Source organism: Glossina fuscipes, unplaced genomic scaffold (assembly GCF_014805625.2).
Source record: "Glossina fuscipes isolate IAEA_lab_2018 unplaced genomic scaffold, Yale_Gfus_2 61, whole genome shotgun sequence".
Classification (NCBI taxonomy): domain Eukaryota; kingdom Metazoa; phylum Arthropoda; class Insecta; order Diptera; family Glossinidae; genus Glossina; species Glossina fuscipes.
The window spans coordinates 4,067,097-4,087,842 of NW_023998433.1; the positions used below are offsets into that span (position 1 = coordinate 4,067,097).

General features: G+C 31.7%; 2 protein-coding genes and 1 long non-coding RNA gene across 3 annotated transcripts; 1 reads left to right on the top strand and 2 right to left on the bottom strand.

Annotated features, from left to right (window-relative positions):
• Positions 1-812: 812 nt before the first annotated feature.
• LOC119637921 (zinc finger protein 271) lies at positions 813-2,956 on the bottom strand. The gene is made up of 3 exons (XM_038034365.1): positions 2,267-2,956; positions 1,809-2,201; positions 813-1,744 (listed from the first exon to the last, which is right to left on the bottom strand). The coding sequence occupies exons 1-3, from the start codon at positions 2,954-2,956 to the stop codon at positions 1,148-1,150; spliced, it is 1,680 nt and encodes a 559-aa protein (XP_037890293.1). The 3' UTR covers positions 813-1,147.
• A 267-nt stretch (positions 2,957-3,223) lies between these two features.
• Positions 3,224-7,561, bottom strand: LOC119637922. The gene is made up of 2 exons (XR_005247352.1): positions 7,209-7,561; positions 3,224-3,294 (listed from the first exon to the last, which is right to left on the bottom strand). It is a non-coding gene; the product is annotated as an uncharacterized LOC119637922 (long non-coding RNA).
• A 1,237-nt stretch (positions 7,562-8,798) lies between these two features.
• Positions 8,799-9,697, top strand: LOC119637934 (DNA-directed RNA polymerases I, II, and III subunit RPABC3). The gene is made up of 2 exons (XM_038034402.1): positions 8,799-8,940; positions 9,011-9,697. Exon 2 carries the CDS (start codon positions 9,030-9,032, stop codon positions 9,480-9,482), a length of 453 nt encoding a protein of 150 aa, XP_037890330.1. The 5' UTR covers positions 8,799-8,940; positions 9,011-9,029; the 3' UTR covers positions 9,483-9,697.
• The last annotated feature ends 11,049 nt before the right edge of the window (positions 9,698-20,746 follow it).

The window sequence follows — 20,746 nt, forward strand, 5'->3', positions numbered from 1 at the left end:
CGAACGTCTTTTTTAAGCTTATATCTTAACATTTTTAGGCAGCTTATCTCGCAATGTTTGTACGTTTAATCATGAAACAATATAGATAATCTTATACACAGTAGCACCGATCTACATTTATAATCATGACGATAAATGAACAACTCCCCTGTCTTGTTATAAAATTCGGTCGGGCTTACATTCATCACACGGACGTAAAAATGAGTAGAATATTAACATTCCCAGCGAAAACTTAAGCTTAATAATTATTTGCTAGTCTCAAAATTTGGAGCATGCGAAAATGTTGCAACGCTACTGAACATCAATCTTCAATAACTTACAATAAATATAGAGACGAATGTTTCTTAAATACGGTTTCGGAAGGTCTCAACACAAATGTTTTCGTATTTAAAATGTTTATCAACAGCACCATATGGAAGTTTAACACTGAAAGAAAGTACTAGCTTTTCGAATTGAAGACGGATATGCATCTTCCAGACGAAATATGAAACCTGAAGGCGGCTCGTCAAATTACTGCTCACATTAAAAAGATTCTGTGTAAAAAAGTGAATAGAAAAATTTTAAATACTGATTACATTTATGTTCATGTGCTCAGTTATACGAACTCATCTAAATTGTTTTAGTATTTAAGGAAGGAGTCACATTCATGTGACATTCAGATTATCCGTTAATAGATTCCACATTAAATTTTTGTTAGAAAATAACAGCACAAATAGAAGACTATGAAGTAGTATAGATTTTTATCAGTAATTATTTTATTGTTTAATGATGTGTAAATAAAACTTCAGCGACGAGAAAACTATTTTTTTTTTTTTTATTCTTGTTTTATGTTTTCGAGGGCAAGAAAGGCGTCAAGAATTATTTCAAAACCGTAAAGCTAGACTAGTTTTAAGAACAAGTTACGTAATTCTATTTAGTTCCACTTTTTGGTGTTTTTCAAAATCTTTGGGATACTAGGCAAAAAAGAAAAATAATAAAGGAGAAAAGGATAATAATAAATATGGCAAGTCCGTCTTACTTAACCCGTAAATAATCGGAGTAAGATTTAAATAAGCTTATTAAAATAAGAAAACGTTCCTTCCGAACGAAATGCTTAGCTTATGGCACATGAAGCATTAAAAACAATATGAAAATCAAGTCAAGCTTATTACTTTTGTTTCATATACATGGTAACTATCTTTTCTAATATATTTTCCACTGAGAGTTTCTCCTCACGAAATGTCTCCATTACTTTTATTGGCACTATCCAATTAAGTAACTCTTGCACATTTAAACGCATGCGTTCAATGGGTGTTAAATTAGGATCATCGTGTACTTTTCGTTTAGCCAATTTCAATGAAGCCATAATCACATTATCTATGAGCCGTTTTTCAAAGCCTAACTGCTGCAATTTCTGGTTGGACGAAATTTTTTTGAGTAATATAGCCATATGGAAGCGTATATGCGATAATATTTGAGCTTCATTGTAACGCGCATCCTGTTCGTCTATATTGGATGTACACTTATCGCAGCGATGTTGATGAGCTTCCAATTCAATTTTTACTTTAAAAAATTCATGACAACCCTCACACATATAAGGCTTAAATTGATTGTGTATCTTTTTCATGTGCGTTTTCAGATGAGCTAACTGAGAGAACGCTACCTCATCATCTTTACACAGTAAGCAATTGAAGGGCTTTTCTCCGGTGTGTTTACGTATGTGTAATTTTAAAACACTCGAATGAGCAAAAGTTTGACAGCACACCTGTGAAAGGTATTAATTTAAGTTATGTTTTTCTCCTTGCAATAATAAAAGATACTTAAATTACCTGGCATTGATAGGGACGTTCGCCCGTATGCATTCTCATGTGCACATTGTATTGTGACTTTTGCATAAACATTGAATGGCACACTTCGCACACGTGACTCTTTACATTGGCATGAGTTTTCATATGCGTAGCCAAGTCTTCTTCTTCTATAGTTTGCTTGCATACTTCACATTCGACCTGCTTCAGTTTGTAGTGCGTCTTTGCCACATGGGTTTTAAGTAACACTTCATTCACGAAGTGCTCATTACAGATGTTGCAATAATGTTCCGGGCCGTGCTCATGCCGTTCTAAGTGAGCTTTTAAATTTGAGGAGGTCGAAAATCGTGTCGAACATTTTTCACATTTGAATTTCTTCGGGGCATCCTGATGATGACTAACCGTATGCTGGTGTAGCTGAATCAGAAAACATTACATAGAAATGTGATCTTTATTATATTTTATTGAGTTGCAAAATTTACCTGACCACCGCGAGCAAAACGTTTATCACACTGACTGCAAGCGTAAGGCTTTTCACCAGAATGCAAACGCATATGCAGCTTGAGACGTTCCTTCAGAGCAAACGTTTTCGGACATTGATCACAAGAATACTGTTTCTTTCTAGCGTGAGCCGTTGTAATGTGATTTTTAAGATTGATGGCTTGACGATAGCACTTACCGCATTGTTCACATTTGAAGGGCTTCTGATCGGAGTGTATCAATTGATGACGTTTGAGGTCAGTATTGCCGCCAAACTCTTTATTGCAAACTTCGCAAATGTATGATTTGCGTGATCTTTTGCCGGCTGGCGCACCCACAACCGGTTTACAATCGTTTTGTGCAACCGTTGCGTTTATATCAGTTTTATTTTCTTTTTCATCTTTACCGTTGTTCTTTTCTTCTGCTGCCAACTGATTATCTTCACTATCGCTGTCAACAACCTTTTCGATAGAACTTTTTGACACAGTGGGATCATCTATTGTACGCTGGATCGTATTTTCGTCATCCGTTACAAACAATTTATTAAGAATAGCTTCCTCTTCGTCCTCGCTGAGATGATGGTGAGACGGGAAACGCGTTTGATTTGACGATGGTGAAGACAATGAAATTCCACTGTCTGTTAAAACCGAGGAAGCGTCCTCTTTCGAAATGGAACGGCGACTGCGCACCATTTATATAGATTTTTATATTAATTATTAAGGAAATTGTATTAATAAAAATGGATGACTGATGTAATAGCTGAAAGAGGGAAACCGTCACCAGCAACAGGAACGAAACAGCGGCTGTATTAAATGCCTCTGTCTAATAAATGTTTTTGTTAAGCAATTCCAATCAATTATTTTCGTTTTTAATTTACTTGAATTTCCGCCAATCACCCAACACCAGAGTTTAAATTGTCAATGCATTTTTAGATATTTTAAAAATTATTAGCTTAGTTGTTTTTTTTTTTTTTTTGTTTTTATTTTTTTTAATCTTAGGGATTATACTTAGATTACAAAGGCTTTTAAAACTGTAAGAGAAAAGATATATTAGGAAATATAAATAATAATTAAAATCAAACCGCAGACCACAGCAAGGTTAACTATCGAGTAATATGTAAGTAGACTCTGATGCTTCTTTCCTAACTTTGCTGTTATCATATAATTATCATATTTTCCTAATGACTAAACAAGAAAACAGCTGTTTAAACGCTTACGTATCGCGGCATAGCGCTGCGATAAAGCCAACAAAACTAACCTAAGTTAAAACTTTATATATATATATATATATATATATACATAATATACACATACATACATACGCATATGTGTACACACAGACACATTTTGATAAGCGTACATATGCACAGATATAAAGAAAAATATTACAAAATTTGATATAAATAAATAAATAACAGTACCAGATACAGTACCATACGAAAGATCTAAATAAAGATTAAAAAAACTCACACATATGCAGCAGCACTTATTGAGATACACATCATTACACATACGCATACATTGGCAGGTTTGCTTCCTTAGTCTTTTGTTTAGTTAAGACTCCAATGCAGGCACATCTAATAGCCGATAAGAAACTGTTATCATCCAATAGCGATGATAAGCGACACAAAATGAGGAAAAAGATATGAATGATTCGAAAACATAAAAAGGAATAAAGAAAAAACACTTTTTCTGGGTTCTGATAACGTTAACAAGTTCAACAGAACATTTTTATTGCATTATAAAAATATTTTTATTTATTTCTAAAGCGTTTGACAAATTTGACGCAGCTGCTCTTCTACTGCTGCTCTTGCGTTGGAGCAAAGTATTTTAACAAACTGATTTAATGGTAGTGATGGCACATTAGGCATAACTGAACGATTTTTCAAATCAAGCAGGAATTGTTCAGTAGAACTTTAAAAAAAACATTTTAAAAATTGGAAAAAATGAGCAAACCCATGTAAATACATATGCACAATGTCTATGTATATATGTGTATATATTTAATTATGTAAGTTTGTATATAAGTACGTACAAGCACTGTGATATTTAACACTAGCAAAAATTCATTTATTCGTATTGTATAAAATTCAAATAAGACGGAACGGTGTTGTTGGGTAACGAAAAAAAGGGCAAAAAACAGAAACTATTGCTGATAAAAATACAACAAAAACAACAATAACAAGTACTTGGTAAGAAGAAAACAGTTTTAATTTTTTATTTATTTATTTTTTTTTTTTTTTTGTGTTTTGTACGCTATTGGAAATGGAAACTAAAAATAAAGCACGGAAACACAGAGTATCAAACCAGACCAGTGGTGCCGTCTGACACAAACACATCAATATATGCATATATATATATATATATATATATATATATATAAATATTTATACATGTGTGTGCTGCACATCGTCTAACAAGGCACATGTGACTGGCAGATGTTTATTAATAGTCGATTGTGCGGTCATATATAAAAAAAAACTTCACGCACACTCGTATATATATATTCGCTATTCAGGCATATGAATACAACATTGAACTCTATTGAAATTAAAAACGTAACAAACTATAAAAACGGGCATAATTCTAAAGTAGTAAAATTACTACACTCCCTTGTCAGGCCATAACGCACTTATACGCTTATATACACACGTAGGTGAATACATGTATATTGACGATCTCAGATTTCATAATTTTCTTTAAAAAAGTAATAAAAATTTTTGGGCATGGTTGACTAAACCCTCACCCAGCTACCGTTTCCTCTTAATAATTGATGAAGCCGAACTGCTGACAGAAACTCAATTAAGAACTCTTTGAAACCAAAGTTATAAAAATGAAAACAAAAGCAAACTACAAAACATCTAAACAACTACTCGAGTTTTTAACATTAAATTATCGCTATGGGTTTCAATTCAATTCTTTTCATTTCATTTGCTTCCCTTTTGAGTATTCTTCATACATTCATGGAAATTGTTATGCAAATCAATTAAAGGTGCTGCGTTGACAATTCCGACAGAACAGTTGGCACTTTTCTTCTTCACAATTTTCTTCGCTGCAAGACTCATAAATATAATGATATATATATATACATATACATATGCATATATACATATATAGACGTATATATATATCAGTCATCAGATATTTATAGCTAGACATTAAAAATGCAATAACACTCTTCTAGAAAATAAAACATATTTTTTTACTTTGTCGAGTATTCATGTATACACATACACGTTAACTTCCATGTTTGTCTGTCCGTCCATTCATCTAACATTCGATTTCTCAAAGTCGGGAAAACGTCAACAATGCAATCTTCAAAACACCACGCAGTCGATAATAGATTTTTAATATTCTGACTGTGCGCGAACTTTAACAGCTTTATAGCTAAATTTCGCCAACGACCTGATGAGTGAAAATAGAAGACATTAATAATGAGCCCATCGCCTTAAATAATTTTTAATATTTGTAGCCCTTTCAATAGATACACAGGCGAACGGACAAATATATGATTCTGGGTATAAACGCTGACCTTAGATATGTACGCTCTGCGCGACCTTAGATAGTATTTCAATAATAAGCTTAAGACAGCCCCCCGGCACCGTACAAATTCAGACCAAACTATAGCTTAAACACGACAATTTTCGTAAAGGATATTATTATTATCATTTTAACACTTTCTATCATAGAATATTGATTAATAATACCACTAAAATATATCAAGGAGTCTACGAAGTTCATATATATTTTTGATTAGGATAATATTAAATCACTGTCGACAGCGTTTTCTATCTGCCAATATTCTGTTTGTAAATAAAATAAACAATGAAGGTGAAAAGTTAAACATGATATTATTTCAGGTTCACCCTGTAAAAGTAGCCAAATGTGCCTAGAAATAAACCTACTTGCCACAAGAAACAACAACTTCTAAATTAAGTTTTTAAGAGCTTAGCAAATATCGATCAAAAAATTACTGTCAGACTCATCTTAAATATTAGTTGCGAAAAGAGTTCCGATAATATGTTCCCTCATGTTCATATAAAAAAAGATTTGCTTTTTCATACCTATTTGCTTATGACGACTCAGACTTTTTTTTGAAGTGGGTATAAACTTCCTTTTCTTTATATACGTTGCTGCAATTGCCGTAAATTGATAATGGCTTAGAAATTGTAAACGATTAAATGGGAAATTAAAATGATCACTTATCCAAATTATGATACATAATTTAATAAAACGTTTTCCCAAAAACCTACGGTTGTTTCTTGTTGCTTATGAAAATGCTGTGTGCATTGAGCCAAAAGCTATATTCAATTTGCTTCATTATCCTATCTTTAAGATTGGAACAAGGAATAAGACTACATCATTTTTTTTAACAAAGAAGTTAGTGCTTTTTTCAAATTTCAACTATTTTTCTTAATTCGTACGGCTTTCAAAATTTCAACAGTAAATGAAAAATGGAGTGTTTAAGTCGACTCAAGGATAATATGTAAAGAAAAACAGTTTACGCAGTCCTTGTAAAGTAGTTTTGAGCGATCTAAGCGAAACTGAAAAATTATTCCTTTTCCCCGGTAGTAATCAGCTTACACTACTACTACTAAAAAAAAGTAAATAAACGAAACTGCAACCACACCGTGCTTTAATAATAGAGAATATTATTGTAAAAATATGCGATAAAGGTGAAAAATTAGATAAGAAGTTAAAAGCAATTTATTTATAGAATTTGCTTAGAGCATAAAACAAGCAGCTAAAAGAATAAATTTAACAAAATTTCGTAGCAAAAATATATATTTGTTCAAAGATTACTTAAAATTAATTATAAAGACAACGGTAATAATAAAATAGAAACAAGCACTAGAAAAAATTAATTCAACTACAAGAGTGCATATGGTATTTTTTAGATAAACAAGGTTTTTTACGTGCATAAGTGGATAAGAAAAAAACTTACCTTCTTCATATCGTCACTGTCACCACAAATACAATTCAATAATTAAAGTATTCATTTACTTACTAAAGAAAATTTTTACATACACTTTTAATTGTAAATAAATACTAGTCGTTCTTGTTCTTTTGTCACCTTCCTGAAGAGGAATGATGAGATGCGCCAGAAGTAACAATGAAACGTACTCATTGCTCTTATGTATAACTTTGTTAAAAATATTTTTTAAATCTTATTTTAGTTAATTTATAATACACGATATTAGTTAAAATTACTTCTAATTACCAAGCCAATCAGATTAATTAAATCGAAAGAATTGCTTAGAAAACCATATGCGCTATTATTGTTTACTCATAAAAACGCTGATTCTCTTGCCTTTTGCTCGTTCTCTTTAAAAGTATTGCCATAACAAAGAAGACAAGAAAGACACTTTGAATACTAAAAACCCTACGATAACGGCTTTAGGGAAACTATACCATACGTTGCAGAAAATATAAGTAAAAACCATTAAGATTTTTTCTAAATAACTTCACAAAATTTCCTGAGTAACATCTAAATTATATTTACGGCACACTCAATATTTTAGTATGTATTAAGCCTTTTTTTAGAGAGACACGATTAAATCGAAATGCCTTGCAATATTTGTGCACGATATTTCATTATAGGCGATTGGCACTAATGAAAAATGTGAATCAAAACATATGGTTTTAGAATTAATAATAAAGAAATCAACATAAATATAAGCAGCAAACTCATGAAGAATAACAGGAATAACAGGAAGTTTATATATAAGTAAACAAATTTGTTTTTTGATTAATGATGAAGATTGTTTAGACATATGTAGGTATATATATTAGATATATTTTTGTGTATTAATTGATTCATAATTTGGAAACTACCATTTAACGGTCTCTAATAAAACAATTTGATGAATATATTCAAACATTAAAATAAATGGTCTTTATTGCTTGTTTTTTATTTCTTACAAATAATGCACGACGAAACCAAAATGGCAAATCACGTAATATAAAGAAAATGTACATTGGTGTAAGATAAACATAAATTATATAAACAGTTCAAAATTGAAAATAAATTGCTTTTATTTCTCCGTGAGCGTTGTGTTCTATTTGCTTTATTTGTATGTATGTATGCAAATCCATATGGTTTGTCAATTCCCATAAGAAGTCGGGAAAGTGAAAGTGCCAAGCAGAAAATAGGAATAACACCAAATTGTGTTAGCCTCCGATTTGCAATAGCTATATTATTAAATTGTACATTATCAAATTTGTGATTTAAAATCATATATTTAGTTTCTAAAATAGTATGGTACTTAAAAAATAATCGCAATTAAGACGATCCTTTTTGATAATAACATTTATTAAATAATTTTTTATTCTGAAAACGCTAAAAGTTTTTGTATTGCCTTTAATTCCGTTCAAACTGAGCTACAACAAGTATTTCGTCTTTTCAACGTAATCAAAATAGCACGAAAAGCAGAAAACGATTTTGTTTCTAGTTTATGAATTTTTGTTTGCGCATAAAAATTAAGAAACGAAAAAAAAGCAAAAATATGGCAACTTCAGTATGCTAAGATGGTTGATATATTAAAGCCAAATGCATATTGAAAACAAAATATGCGTGAGCAACATCAATAGCACGTGAAGCGCACTTTTTTTTAAGCTAACCCCCCTAAGTACCGTTTTAATCTAAGTTCGTTTAACCGACAATTTGATTACTTGTAGTAAGTAAAGCTTTAATGTAAATATATCAAAATAATAAAACGAAAGAATAAACCTTATACAATATTCCAGTTGGAGGTATTTTGTTGGCATGGCTGGTGTTTTATTTGAAGACATATTCAATGTCAAGGACATGGATCCCGAAGGCAAAAAGTTTGATCGTGTTTCTCGCTTGCATTGTGAATCTGAATCCTTTAAAATGGACTTGATATTGGATATAAATTCTTGGTTATATCCTATGGAATTGGGCGATAAATTTCGTTTAGTTCTAGCCACTACATTACGTGAGGACGGTTGCCCCGATGCCGGCGAATATAATCCTCTCGAACACGATGGAAGTCGAGCTGATAGTTTTGAATATGTTATGTTCGGCAAAGTATATCGCATAGAAGGTGATGAAGCGCATAATGAAGCATCGTCTCGCCTGTCAGCATACGTATCATTCGGTGGTCTATTAATGCGCCTGCAAGGTGATGCAAATAATTTGCATGGTTTTGAAGTGGACCAACAAATGTATTTATTGATGAAGAAACTAGCTTTTTAAAATCATTTCACTTTTTTTGATATGAGTTGCTCATAAGATAGAATATAATAACAAATTACGTGTGTACAGTTAAGAAATCCTAAAAGATGAAAGCAATATAAATAGAAATAGATAGAAGCATATTAACTCGATACTTTAGATATATGCTGTAGATATTATTGTATGAGTTTCAAGTCTCAACATTATATAAAATAAGAAAATTTAAGTTCGTAAATTTGTTAATGTTTTTTTTTCTAATTTTTTCAATTGCTTTAAAATCACCTACGTCGCTTTTAGAACTTCGATCAGTAAGGGACTAATTGGAGTCTAAAAGAAAAGAACGGATTTAATTAAATTGCAAAGCTTAAATTTGAAAGAAATAACAATTTTCTAACTGCTGGTTGTCAATTTTTGCAAAATTTCTTTATAACCGTTTAAAAATCCACCAAAAATGTAATTGGTATCGTTGACAAAAATTATAAGGAGTATAAAATTTACTGGTTTTGAATTTGTTGATATCTTACAAGTGATCGTATGTGAATGAAGGGCTTAGCGGCTTCATGAGTTCATAAGAAAAAATTTTGGAATCTTGTCTTATGTGACAATTTCAGTTTTTTATGTGAAAATTCCTAGGATACTTAAATTGCAACCTGTAATGAAGGATTTATCAAAGATAATTTCAATTTTCTAGCCTTTAATTCAATATGGATTAATGTCCGTGGATAACGAATCGCCAGGAATTGAGGACTTTAACACGTTGACGCTCACTTTAAAATCAGTGAGTGCACACGCACATTTCTTTCTTCTATCGTAATACTAAGAATAAAGAATTGTTATAGACGTCGCGTCTGTCTACAAGCAAATGCAATGGATGTCTATAGACGTCATTTACATTAACGCGTTACAATGTCAAACAGTGTTTACTTTTTTTTTTTAGTAGCGCGGCCAATTAAAATCGTTGAAAAAACCCCCAAAAACTATCAACTAAACAAGGCTAATAAATACCGTACGGTTCACATACTATTAAATGTTAGTAGTGCACCAAATTTAGTGACGTCTATCAGCTAATATGTGTCTTGTCAAAACCTCATCCACTTTCAGTAAAAAATTGTCTAAAGTCGGTTCAATCGAAGTTGTTCGATCGAAGTTATCAAAATATACCAAAAATAAGACGAAATTTATATAGAAAACATCTTTGGAGAAATGTCTGTGATTAATTAAATGGCAAGAAGTTACGATTTTTTTTGAGTATCCAAATTTATAAATGATTTTGTATTTTTCCTTCCTGAAACACCCGTTAATCAGCTTGAATTAGAAAAGAGCTGCGAACACAGACGACATCGGGTATAACGTTACGATATAGTAGTACGTAGTAGTTGACACTATGTTAATTATGTGACTTTCTTCGAAGGTTCTTAAAATATTGGAATTTCGTTGCTCACCTTAATAAAAGTTTCTTTTTTATTTAATTGTTATAGTCTCGCACTACTCTCAGTATGTAGTCTAGAAATAAAAATACTAGAGAAATCGTGTTGCCTAAAAGATTCCCCGGTCTAGCGAGAGCTTTAAAATTCACATCGCTATCTTATTTTTAATAATAAATGTGGAACCTAACAATTTAAGGGATTGTCCGTATAGCTTTTGCTAATATAATTCTACCAGCGAACTTTGAAGTCAAGTATCGCGTCTATCTATAATTACGTTAAGAAATTCAGTTAGATTTCATTCGCGCTCATACTCACTCATGTTTAAAAAATGTTTATGAAATGTCCTAAGCTGACAAAGTGTAAATTTGTGTGTGAGTATATTATAAAATTATTCAATGAGACCCCTGACCCGCATGGGACGTTCAATTACACGCAATACGATTTGTGGTATAAGAGTGTGTGAACTTTGTTTGGATGTATGTAACACCCACAAGGATTTGAGATAGATCCACTTTTTATTAAACCCTTCAATTCAGAATCACTTTCGGAATTTATCTAAGTTTGTCTGTCCGTTTGTACCTCTTATTTTCTTGTGTTCATCCACAGCCAGCAAATTTTGATGAAATTTAGTATGCTGACGCGTTTTGGCTGAAGAACGAACGCTATTGAAAATGTTTCGGATAGGATCATTTTTGAACCAATTTCCATACAACCAGTTTTTGAAAATGAAACAAAAATATTTAATGCCAGGCCATGATCCACTACAGTGGTTTTACTTGCATTTTTTAAAATGTGTAAAAAAAGAATGTACATGTTTGATGAAAAGGAAAAACGTATTGCATATTATTATAAGAGAAAGTACATAATGCGAAATTTCGGAGCAGATATTTTCGTTTACGGAATGGAATCTTGCTCAGGTCGACTTAACTCTGATAAAGATTGGCCTTTATCTGCATTTTGATGACATCGGGTATAATATCAATATCCATCCATGAACTTTTTGAAATCGATTCAACATAAATTCAAATTATATTTGATTATAGTATTTTATACATAAAGCATGGTATTGTGATCCCGAAAACTAATGAGTTTAATGTTAGTAAATTTGTTTCTTCTTACCGAAGTATCTCTACAAATTCGAAGGATAGATCGGATTCGCAGAAAGGAATGTGCAATCAACTGAGATATATTAAACGTATATTTTTATTGGCATTTCTTACATTCCTTGCCTCCTTCAGCCCGGCTGGATTTGAATTTATAGTTCCACTCAAAGATAACAATGTTTCAAGTTTTCATCACCAACAATACTAAACAAGGAATAAAAACAAAAAATTAGCTGTTCTCGTATTTTCGAGACATAAGATGAATACGACGGAGTGTTCTGTTCAATGCAATCTATGACTTAGGATAGTTTGAAACATTTTCGTAATGTATTTTAATTAATTTCTTCAAGTATTACATATACGAATCCATAGATATAGAAAAACAAACACAAAGCCTTTCGTAGTGCGACTATATGCGTACATATTGGCAACCGATCTAATTTTAAACTTTTTATTGTTTATAATTTTGTAAATAGTTCAATACCATGTTGGATTCTTTCGGTTGGGATAATGGTAAAAACCAATGTTCAGTTGAATATACTTCTATATAAACGGATACGCTTCTGAACGCTTGTTCCCAACTCTTTTCAAATAGGCAACGTACTTGTTTCCATGTGTACATATATGCGTACGTTGATTGGTATTCTTTTATATCATTTTTTACTTTTGTTTTCATAAATAACCAATACGAACAAGTGAAATGTTTAAAAGGTGTGAAGAAATTTATTCATGTGCTCTTGCAAATGATGTGTGTTAAATGTATAATACGGACGCGCGTACAACAGCCCGGCTGGATATGGATATGCCTTGATGTGCATACAGTGATGCTGCTCCATCATATCCCCGTTGATATTTTTGGTCTGAACGTTTTAAATGTGGCGATTTGATGTCAATGACAAAGAACGTTGTGGAGAATCAAAAAAGTTCAAAGACAATGAATTGGACGACTTATTGAACGAAAGCCCAGCTTAAACACTCAACGCACTTTCAAAGAGTTTAGCAATCAAAATATTGACAGTTCTGCAGACGTTTACCTACGATGGGAAAGATAAAAAAGGGGGGAAAATGGCAACCACATGAATTGTCTGAAAATGCCACCTCAAATCGTTTCAATATCGCGATTTCATTGATTGCCATGTAAAAGCAGAAGAATAATCTGCGGCGTACTGTGACTAGCACAGCAAAGTGCGTCTACTACGACACTTCCGAGCACAAAGAGTCATAGGCTACGAGAGTAATCGACATCGATACCGCAGTGAAATATTCATGACAATAAAGTCTTGCTGTGCATATGATGAGATCATTAAGGTGTAGTATGTTACGAGGTACTAAGACCAAATGAAACTATAACTGCAGACGTTTATTGACGTCAACTGAACAAATCGATCGACTTTTGGAATCAAGAAGCCATCAATAGCTGTTTTTTTCTTGTATGCCACCGCAAGACCACACGTTGCAAGAGTTGTCAAGGATACACTGTTGCTGGATACACTCGAATGGGAATTTTGCCACACTCACCAGACATGGTGTTTTCTTATTACTACTTGTTCATATCAATGCAACATGACTTAGGTGACACGTGGTTCCACAAAGTTGAAGAAGTGCCGAAATGGGTCGATGACAAGTCGATCGTTATCAAGTCAATATCGTTCTTCCAACGCGGTATCGCCATCTTGCCAGAAAGATAGGCAAGAGTTATAGAAAATGGTGGAAAATATTTTGATTAATGCATATTGTATCAATTTTTAAATCATTGTTCTAATCATCAGTGTTCAGTCGATCGAATCCCAGCTTAATGAAATTCATCAATTATCAATAAATAAATTCAAAATTATCATTTTTAACAAAGAAAGATCATTTAAAAATGTTGCCAGTCTTTCAAAAAAAATGATTAAAAATTTGTCAATTCATTGAGATCTATTTTTATTAGAATTAAAAATTTTTATTTGTTTCAGATTTTATTTTATACTCTACGCGACTTGCGATGTAGGGTATATTAGTCTGTAACACCCAGAAAAGCTTACGATAGATCCATCTTTTATTATACCGACCGAGTCACAATCGAAGTCTGTCTGTCCGTCTATCCATCTGTCTATGCAATTTTTCAGATATTTTCATGAGACAAGATAATATGGTACATGGTACATGGTGCATTGTGTTTTTAAAAATGGTACTGATCAGTCCACTTTTCCGAACCGCCACGTTTTTGAACCTCCTCTTATATAATCGCTCCTACGAAAACTAAATCTTGATAAGATAAAAAATTATAACTTTATTAACGAATTGACATAGAAATAATCTTCACCGACTTTTCTCCACGCATATCTATTTTTTGAATACCACCATATATATATAAGGACTCTTAGAAAATTCAAACCCTTATATGTCAAAAAGGACAAAATGAGCATATCCCCATCCTTGGGCGGTGGGTATAAAAATAATAATGACGATCACAAAATTTCTTTTTCACTAAAAGTTACAGTTACCTCTTCTTTTTTAAAAGTTGGCTGAAACTTCTTTTCTTAACGATAGAATAAATATAAAAGAGTAAGAAATTGAAAAAAAATCCTGCGGAACACATATTCGCCTGTATATATGCATGAAAAATAATTTATATTCACTTTAAAGCAATTTACTTAACTATATAGTAGGGCGCGACAGATCAAACAGCGTTGGCACAGATCGAAATGTTCTTTACATTATAGTCACCTGTTGAAAATAAGAGATAAGAAGTCTTTTTTAATTGGCTATTACATATACATTCGTAGGTGTATCATAGTTATTTGCAACGGGAATTATCCCAAAAGCGTAAGGAATAATAATAATTTTTGTTTTTCAATTATAAGATGACTTATAATAGATACTCATGGTATGGAGGTATGAGAGGCACGATATAATTCAATACGAAACGTTTCACAAATAATTAAAAATCGATTTGCGATGAGCTAAGTAACCTGGAGACCTTCCCTGCTCTCCATGGCCTGCATACAATTGTAAAAATGCTTAGAAATTATTCTATCAATGTATGCTATATACAACCTTATATTTATACAACCCGAATGGCTGACAATGCAAGATAGCTTAGTGATTATCTTTACACGCGGACGCTCCATAGATAGATATAAAACATTAATCGATTCATTTTGAATGCATATTAAGCAATTAAGCAATGGCTAGGAACGTTTATATGACGTTTGCTGGAATCTTAAGTCAATTTATTATATATATATTTATTAATATATTGATCACGAGTATCCGCTAATATCTATAAAGGCATATAATAAATAATTAAATACCAACAAATTTGTGGCCTTAATGTTCTTAGTTGTACACTCTTCATTTCTTTTTACTTTTGTACGCATACACATGCAAATATATATATAGAAGGAAACGCACCTATATTTCTATATACGTACAGTGTTTTGCTATTTTCGGTACACTTACTTAAATATTATGTATACATGCATGGTTGGTGCATATTACATATGCATAAACGCACTTATACACTTTTATAAACGGACATATACAAACAAATAGGAATATATAAAAGTTTCAGTACATTGAAATGGTGCAGCAGGCAAAACGGAAACGATCAATCGCTAAAATTGTTTGAAATGGTTCTGGGTAGTGGGTGTAGGATATTATATATTGCCTCAAGCAACACCAACTCTGTTCCAAATCATTCTCACTCTCTTTAGTCATTAAAAAATTATGCAGGAAAGCAGATACGCAAGCATATGTAAATATATTTAAATATATATATATATATATATATATATATATATATGTAAGAGTGGACGTATGAAAGTATGTTAATAATTTCTCCATGAGATTTACCGCATTGCTTCTTTCCACTCGCCTGTCAGCATATTAATTTTATATTAGGAAGCGGATGAGTGGGGAGTAAATTTGGTTGGAATGCTGAAATATCTAACGAGATCTAATGGATCCTGCGCATAACTATTAGATAGTGCTGTGTGCTTTTTATTCACTTCGCTCACTCTACTACCTTACCCTTGCAAGCGGGCTGTCTCGTTTACTCTTTTTCAATTTCTTATGAAGAATATTGAAAATAATTCTGTATATTTTGAAAATTTTCTGCTTTTACTGATGTGCTTTTTTCTATGCTTAAACAAAAACAGCTAAAAGATCATTCCGCGGCTATTTGGCTTTTCTATTTTAATATTTTGGAGTGTGGGTGCAGTGCGTCGCGACGCGTTCACTAGAACACACAACAAGTTTTATACTTTACTTTTATTTTCTTGTTTTTTCTTTTTATCCATTTTGTGCTAATGTAAAAAAGAAAATCGAACAATTTTGGAAAAAAAAAACTCAAAGAATTTACAAAATTCTATTTTTATTTAAATGCATACAACGCATATATATGTATACATTTAAATATATATACACGTATATACACATGTATAATATGAATACATGTAAATATGTATACATATATACTTAGTAAGCAATTATTTTACTTAAAAATTATTGTGAAATATAGTTTTCTTTACTTTTATAATCTAAAATCCAAAATGAATTGAAAAATAAAACGTTTTCATATATATATATGCACACGTATATACACTAAACACACACACACACACATATACACACAAGCAAATGCAAGCACAAACATAATACAATGTAAGGTGATTTTGGAGCATGTTTGTCGTTTTGTAAGTATTTGTGTAGTGTAAGCCAGCAATCAAAATGGTTTTTTTTAAGTACATCATCATATATATAGAAGAAAGTGTTTAAAGCTGATCTTCCTTTTGTTATACATACATTTATATATCTGTTTACTAATGCTTTTTAGAACAGTATAAAAAATTGCAATATGCCGCCGTGCACATTATTATATATATAAATTTACAGCTAAACTAACTAATAAAAGTGCATTTATTTAGATATGAAGTAAATACACGTAAATATCAGTTTACTCACAAAAGACCAACGAAAGACGTAATGCTAGTTGCTTCCACTCTTTTAACAAAACAGAGTAGTGTTTTGCAGCGATTCATTACTTTAAACAAACATACAAAACTCGTATTTATTTCAATTGCATTAACTAGGGACGTCGGCATCTCGAGCTTCATAAATTATCAATAATTGGGAGTGATAAAAAGTATTTAGTTCTGTTTATGACATTTAACGGATCTTAGTGTTAGCCTTAAAATGTCCTTTGCGATTTAAACAACTGCCTGGCATTATTAGAAAATTGTACTTTATATTATAGGGAACGCAAAAATTTATGCAAGATTTGAATTAAATAAGAAAAACAGAATTATTTTTTTATAACCACCACTGAAGGATGGAGGGCATACTCATTTTGCTATAATGTTTGCAACATCCAAAAGGAAGCTTTAGGCACACGATAAATATATATATATATATATATATTCTTGATTAGCATGAAATTCTAAATTGATTAAGCTCATGTCTGTCCTTCCGTTTACCAATATGGTGTGTGTTCTTGACACGTTGCTGGTCGCAAAAACCGAAGATATCGAATTCAAATTTGGTAAAAACATTGGAAGTTTTTGTACGGAGGTTGGTATTGAAAATGGGTCGTATTGGTCAGAGCACAAGTCCGCAGTGAAGCAAAAACTGAACGCAAACCTCTTTTTCTAAACAAAAATTTTTTGATTTTTGCTCATTTGCTCACAAATTACAAAAGGTAGAATTACGAAATTTTTCACATTTATTTTACAAAAAACCCTACTATGTATGTGCAAAGATGAAAAAAACCCTCTTTCCTCACACAAACTTACAAGTGATTAAATTTTCTTTTTCTTACTTTTTTGAAGTTTTCTGGTCATTAATGGCAAGATAAAAAAGACAGAACTTCTAAAACTATTTTGTACATTACTCAAATGAAAATGTATTATCTGTCCATAAATGTGTTATTTCTAAATTAAATATGGTAGGCGCTAAGATTTGGTGGATTAAATATTCCTTAATAACGCTAGTGTTATGGGTATCACATAAAAGCACTTGGAGAGTAGAATACGAAAAGCTAAGTGTGTCAATTATTTACTGTGGAGGTGACGACGTGGTAGAATAATTTTTCTTAACTTCTTTTGTGAAATAAAAGGTGAAATATAAAATTTACCCCATTCACTTTTTTTGACAATAAATAAAAGCATGGGGGGCCAAAGATTTCAATGGTGGTGGATAATCAAGATTCGGCCCTAGCCGATTATAACTTTCTTACTTGTTTTTAATTGTAATTTTATTATTAAATCATATGTAGCATAGCGATATGCCTGGAATAGCATATTGGGCAAATTGCTTTCGCGGTTTTGCTACCGCATACGCAATCTTCTTATCGAATTCTTCCATGGCCATTTTGCATAAATGCCCGGGTGGTTGCGTGCTCGTTGGCATAAACCCTTGACCCTTGATAATTCTATAAAAAGAAATCCACTGGTATTAAATCACATAATCTAGGAGGCTAATTCTGTTCACCAGAAAACATAAGAAAAAGATCAGCAAATTGTTTGTGTCACTGTCTGGTTGAAACCAGATGTCGTTCGCATCAATATCCTCGAAGTAAGGCTTGCTTGAGCAGTCGCATTTTCGAAAAAGTATAGTCCAACTATGGCTCCAGCCCGAAATTCGAATATTCTCGCAATCTCTGAACCCCACGTGCGTGTAAAACAAAGAATCGCACTATTCTATCAGCATCATGCACATTTTTGACTATGTATAGTATGATTGAAATCTCAATTCTCTTACATTTCAAGTTATTTCCTTGAAAATGTTCTAGTAGCGAAGAATTTGTTCGAAGTAATGATCATTAAAATACTTTAATTAATGCCGAAAACAGTTCCGCTGCTCTCACTTTTACGACTATTATGACGTTTTCTTTTTTTTAGGTACAAAAAAAATGACTGCTTTCTTAGCAACATCCTCTACATACGATAATATCATATTTTTAAGAGACCTAAGACATTCGGTTCAATTTTTAAAGCATTTCAAAATATCCTTTAAAACAACACTATGAAGTGAAAGGAAAGAAGACTCAATAGTTCCAAAGACAACTATAAATGTAATCAAAAAGCAAGTACGGATGCCGATCAAGAATATTTGTATTTTATAGGGTCTTTCTATAGAAGCTTCCTTTTGGGTGTTACATTCTACATTAGTGGATGTAATAAGGAATTCATTGTCAAATTGTAAGAATTTGAAGATAGCAATGCTTGCTAAGTAATCGAACTAAGTTGAAATTTGAGAAAAAAATTTGAAAAGAAAAAAGAAACAGCCAAAAGTATTGATTGAATTTGAATTTTATTATTCATAGGTAAATATTAATGTGCTGTCATGTCCCTTCAAACACACAAAAATACTCTTCGCTCTCTATCTATAAACTATATATGAGCGATAAGTTTCCGAGTTGATTTAAGTGTTTATTCACCTGTCGTTCGATCACTGATAGCATCTATCTATTTATCTATCTATCTATTCAATATTACAAGCGAAACAAATTTTTTTTACCTCAATTTTCTCACATAATAAACATACTTCACACATTATATTTACACACATCCGTACACATATATGTACAGGCAGACTAAAATGAGTTTAGCTGAAAAATATTTGCAATCAAAATCCACTTTAAAATGAAATCTTTTTTTCTCCATTTTTTTTTTTTTTTTTATTTGTCCATTTTGTAATGAGTATTCTTCAGCTGGCAGTAAACTTTTTACAAAGTACTCGCAAAAATGAGACTTTTTATCATTATATCTATTGAACAATAATGCTTGTACGGTTGTTTTTGTTTTGAGTCAAAATCAGTTTAAAATAAAACGTATGTGTCCGTGCATATATATATATATATATATACATATATAAGGGCTTTAAAAGAGCATATGTGCATATGAAACGGCTGAAAAACGTGTTGTGACGTCTTCGCTAGGCAAATTTTCATTCGTTGTTGCATAGTTCCACACGACTTGCTTGTAATTTGTCCAACAACAATTAATTGCTGTTACAGATTTTTGCAAATTGTCGCACATGGTTCAGTAAAATTATTAAGATTTTTTCTTTCAATTTTTCGTAACAAAAACGCACTTACTGTCTCATAGAAGTACGTACGTTGACTAATTGAATAATTGGTGGCGTAATTTAAAGATTTTTCAAGAAATTAGATTAAAATTGATCAATTGTTGAGAGATATAGAAATGGATAAATATGTTTGCTTTCGCGCGCAGGCCTTTTATTTTTATATTTTAGCAAATAGGCAAAGAAATAAGAAAGCTTTTTTCGGACATTAATTATTTTTTGCTAACTGTTAACGGCTTTAAACTGGACAGAGGCCTATAAATATGGATAAGGCTCAAAACTTATACAGGATAATGAAATTCGTGCATTTCAATAAATATTTTTGATCATGCGATGAGAAGCGCAAAATGTCTGGTTGTTACAAACGAATTAATAATAATTGTCTTCTCCAAAACACAATTAGTCCTAACGTTGAATTACGTTTAGATGGGGAGGTTTATTCATATATTTAAAACATTTTTCAAAGTCAAGCTTGCCGTGGCTGCGATATGTTTGTGTCTCTTATCCTTCAAACGGTGTAGTAATGACAGTAATAGATAAAAAAAGTTTATTTAAACTTATAATGAACGAGAACACATTTCAGTAATATTTTAACCTTGAAATGAGAAGAAAAAGTAAATATTTTATCCCATTTGTCTATGCAAAAAAAAAAAAAAAAAAAAAAAAAAAAAAAAAAAAAAAAAAAAAA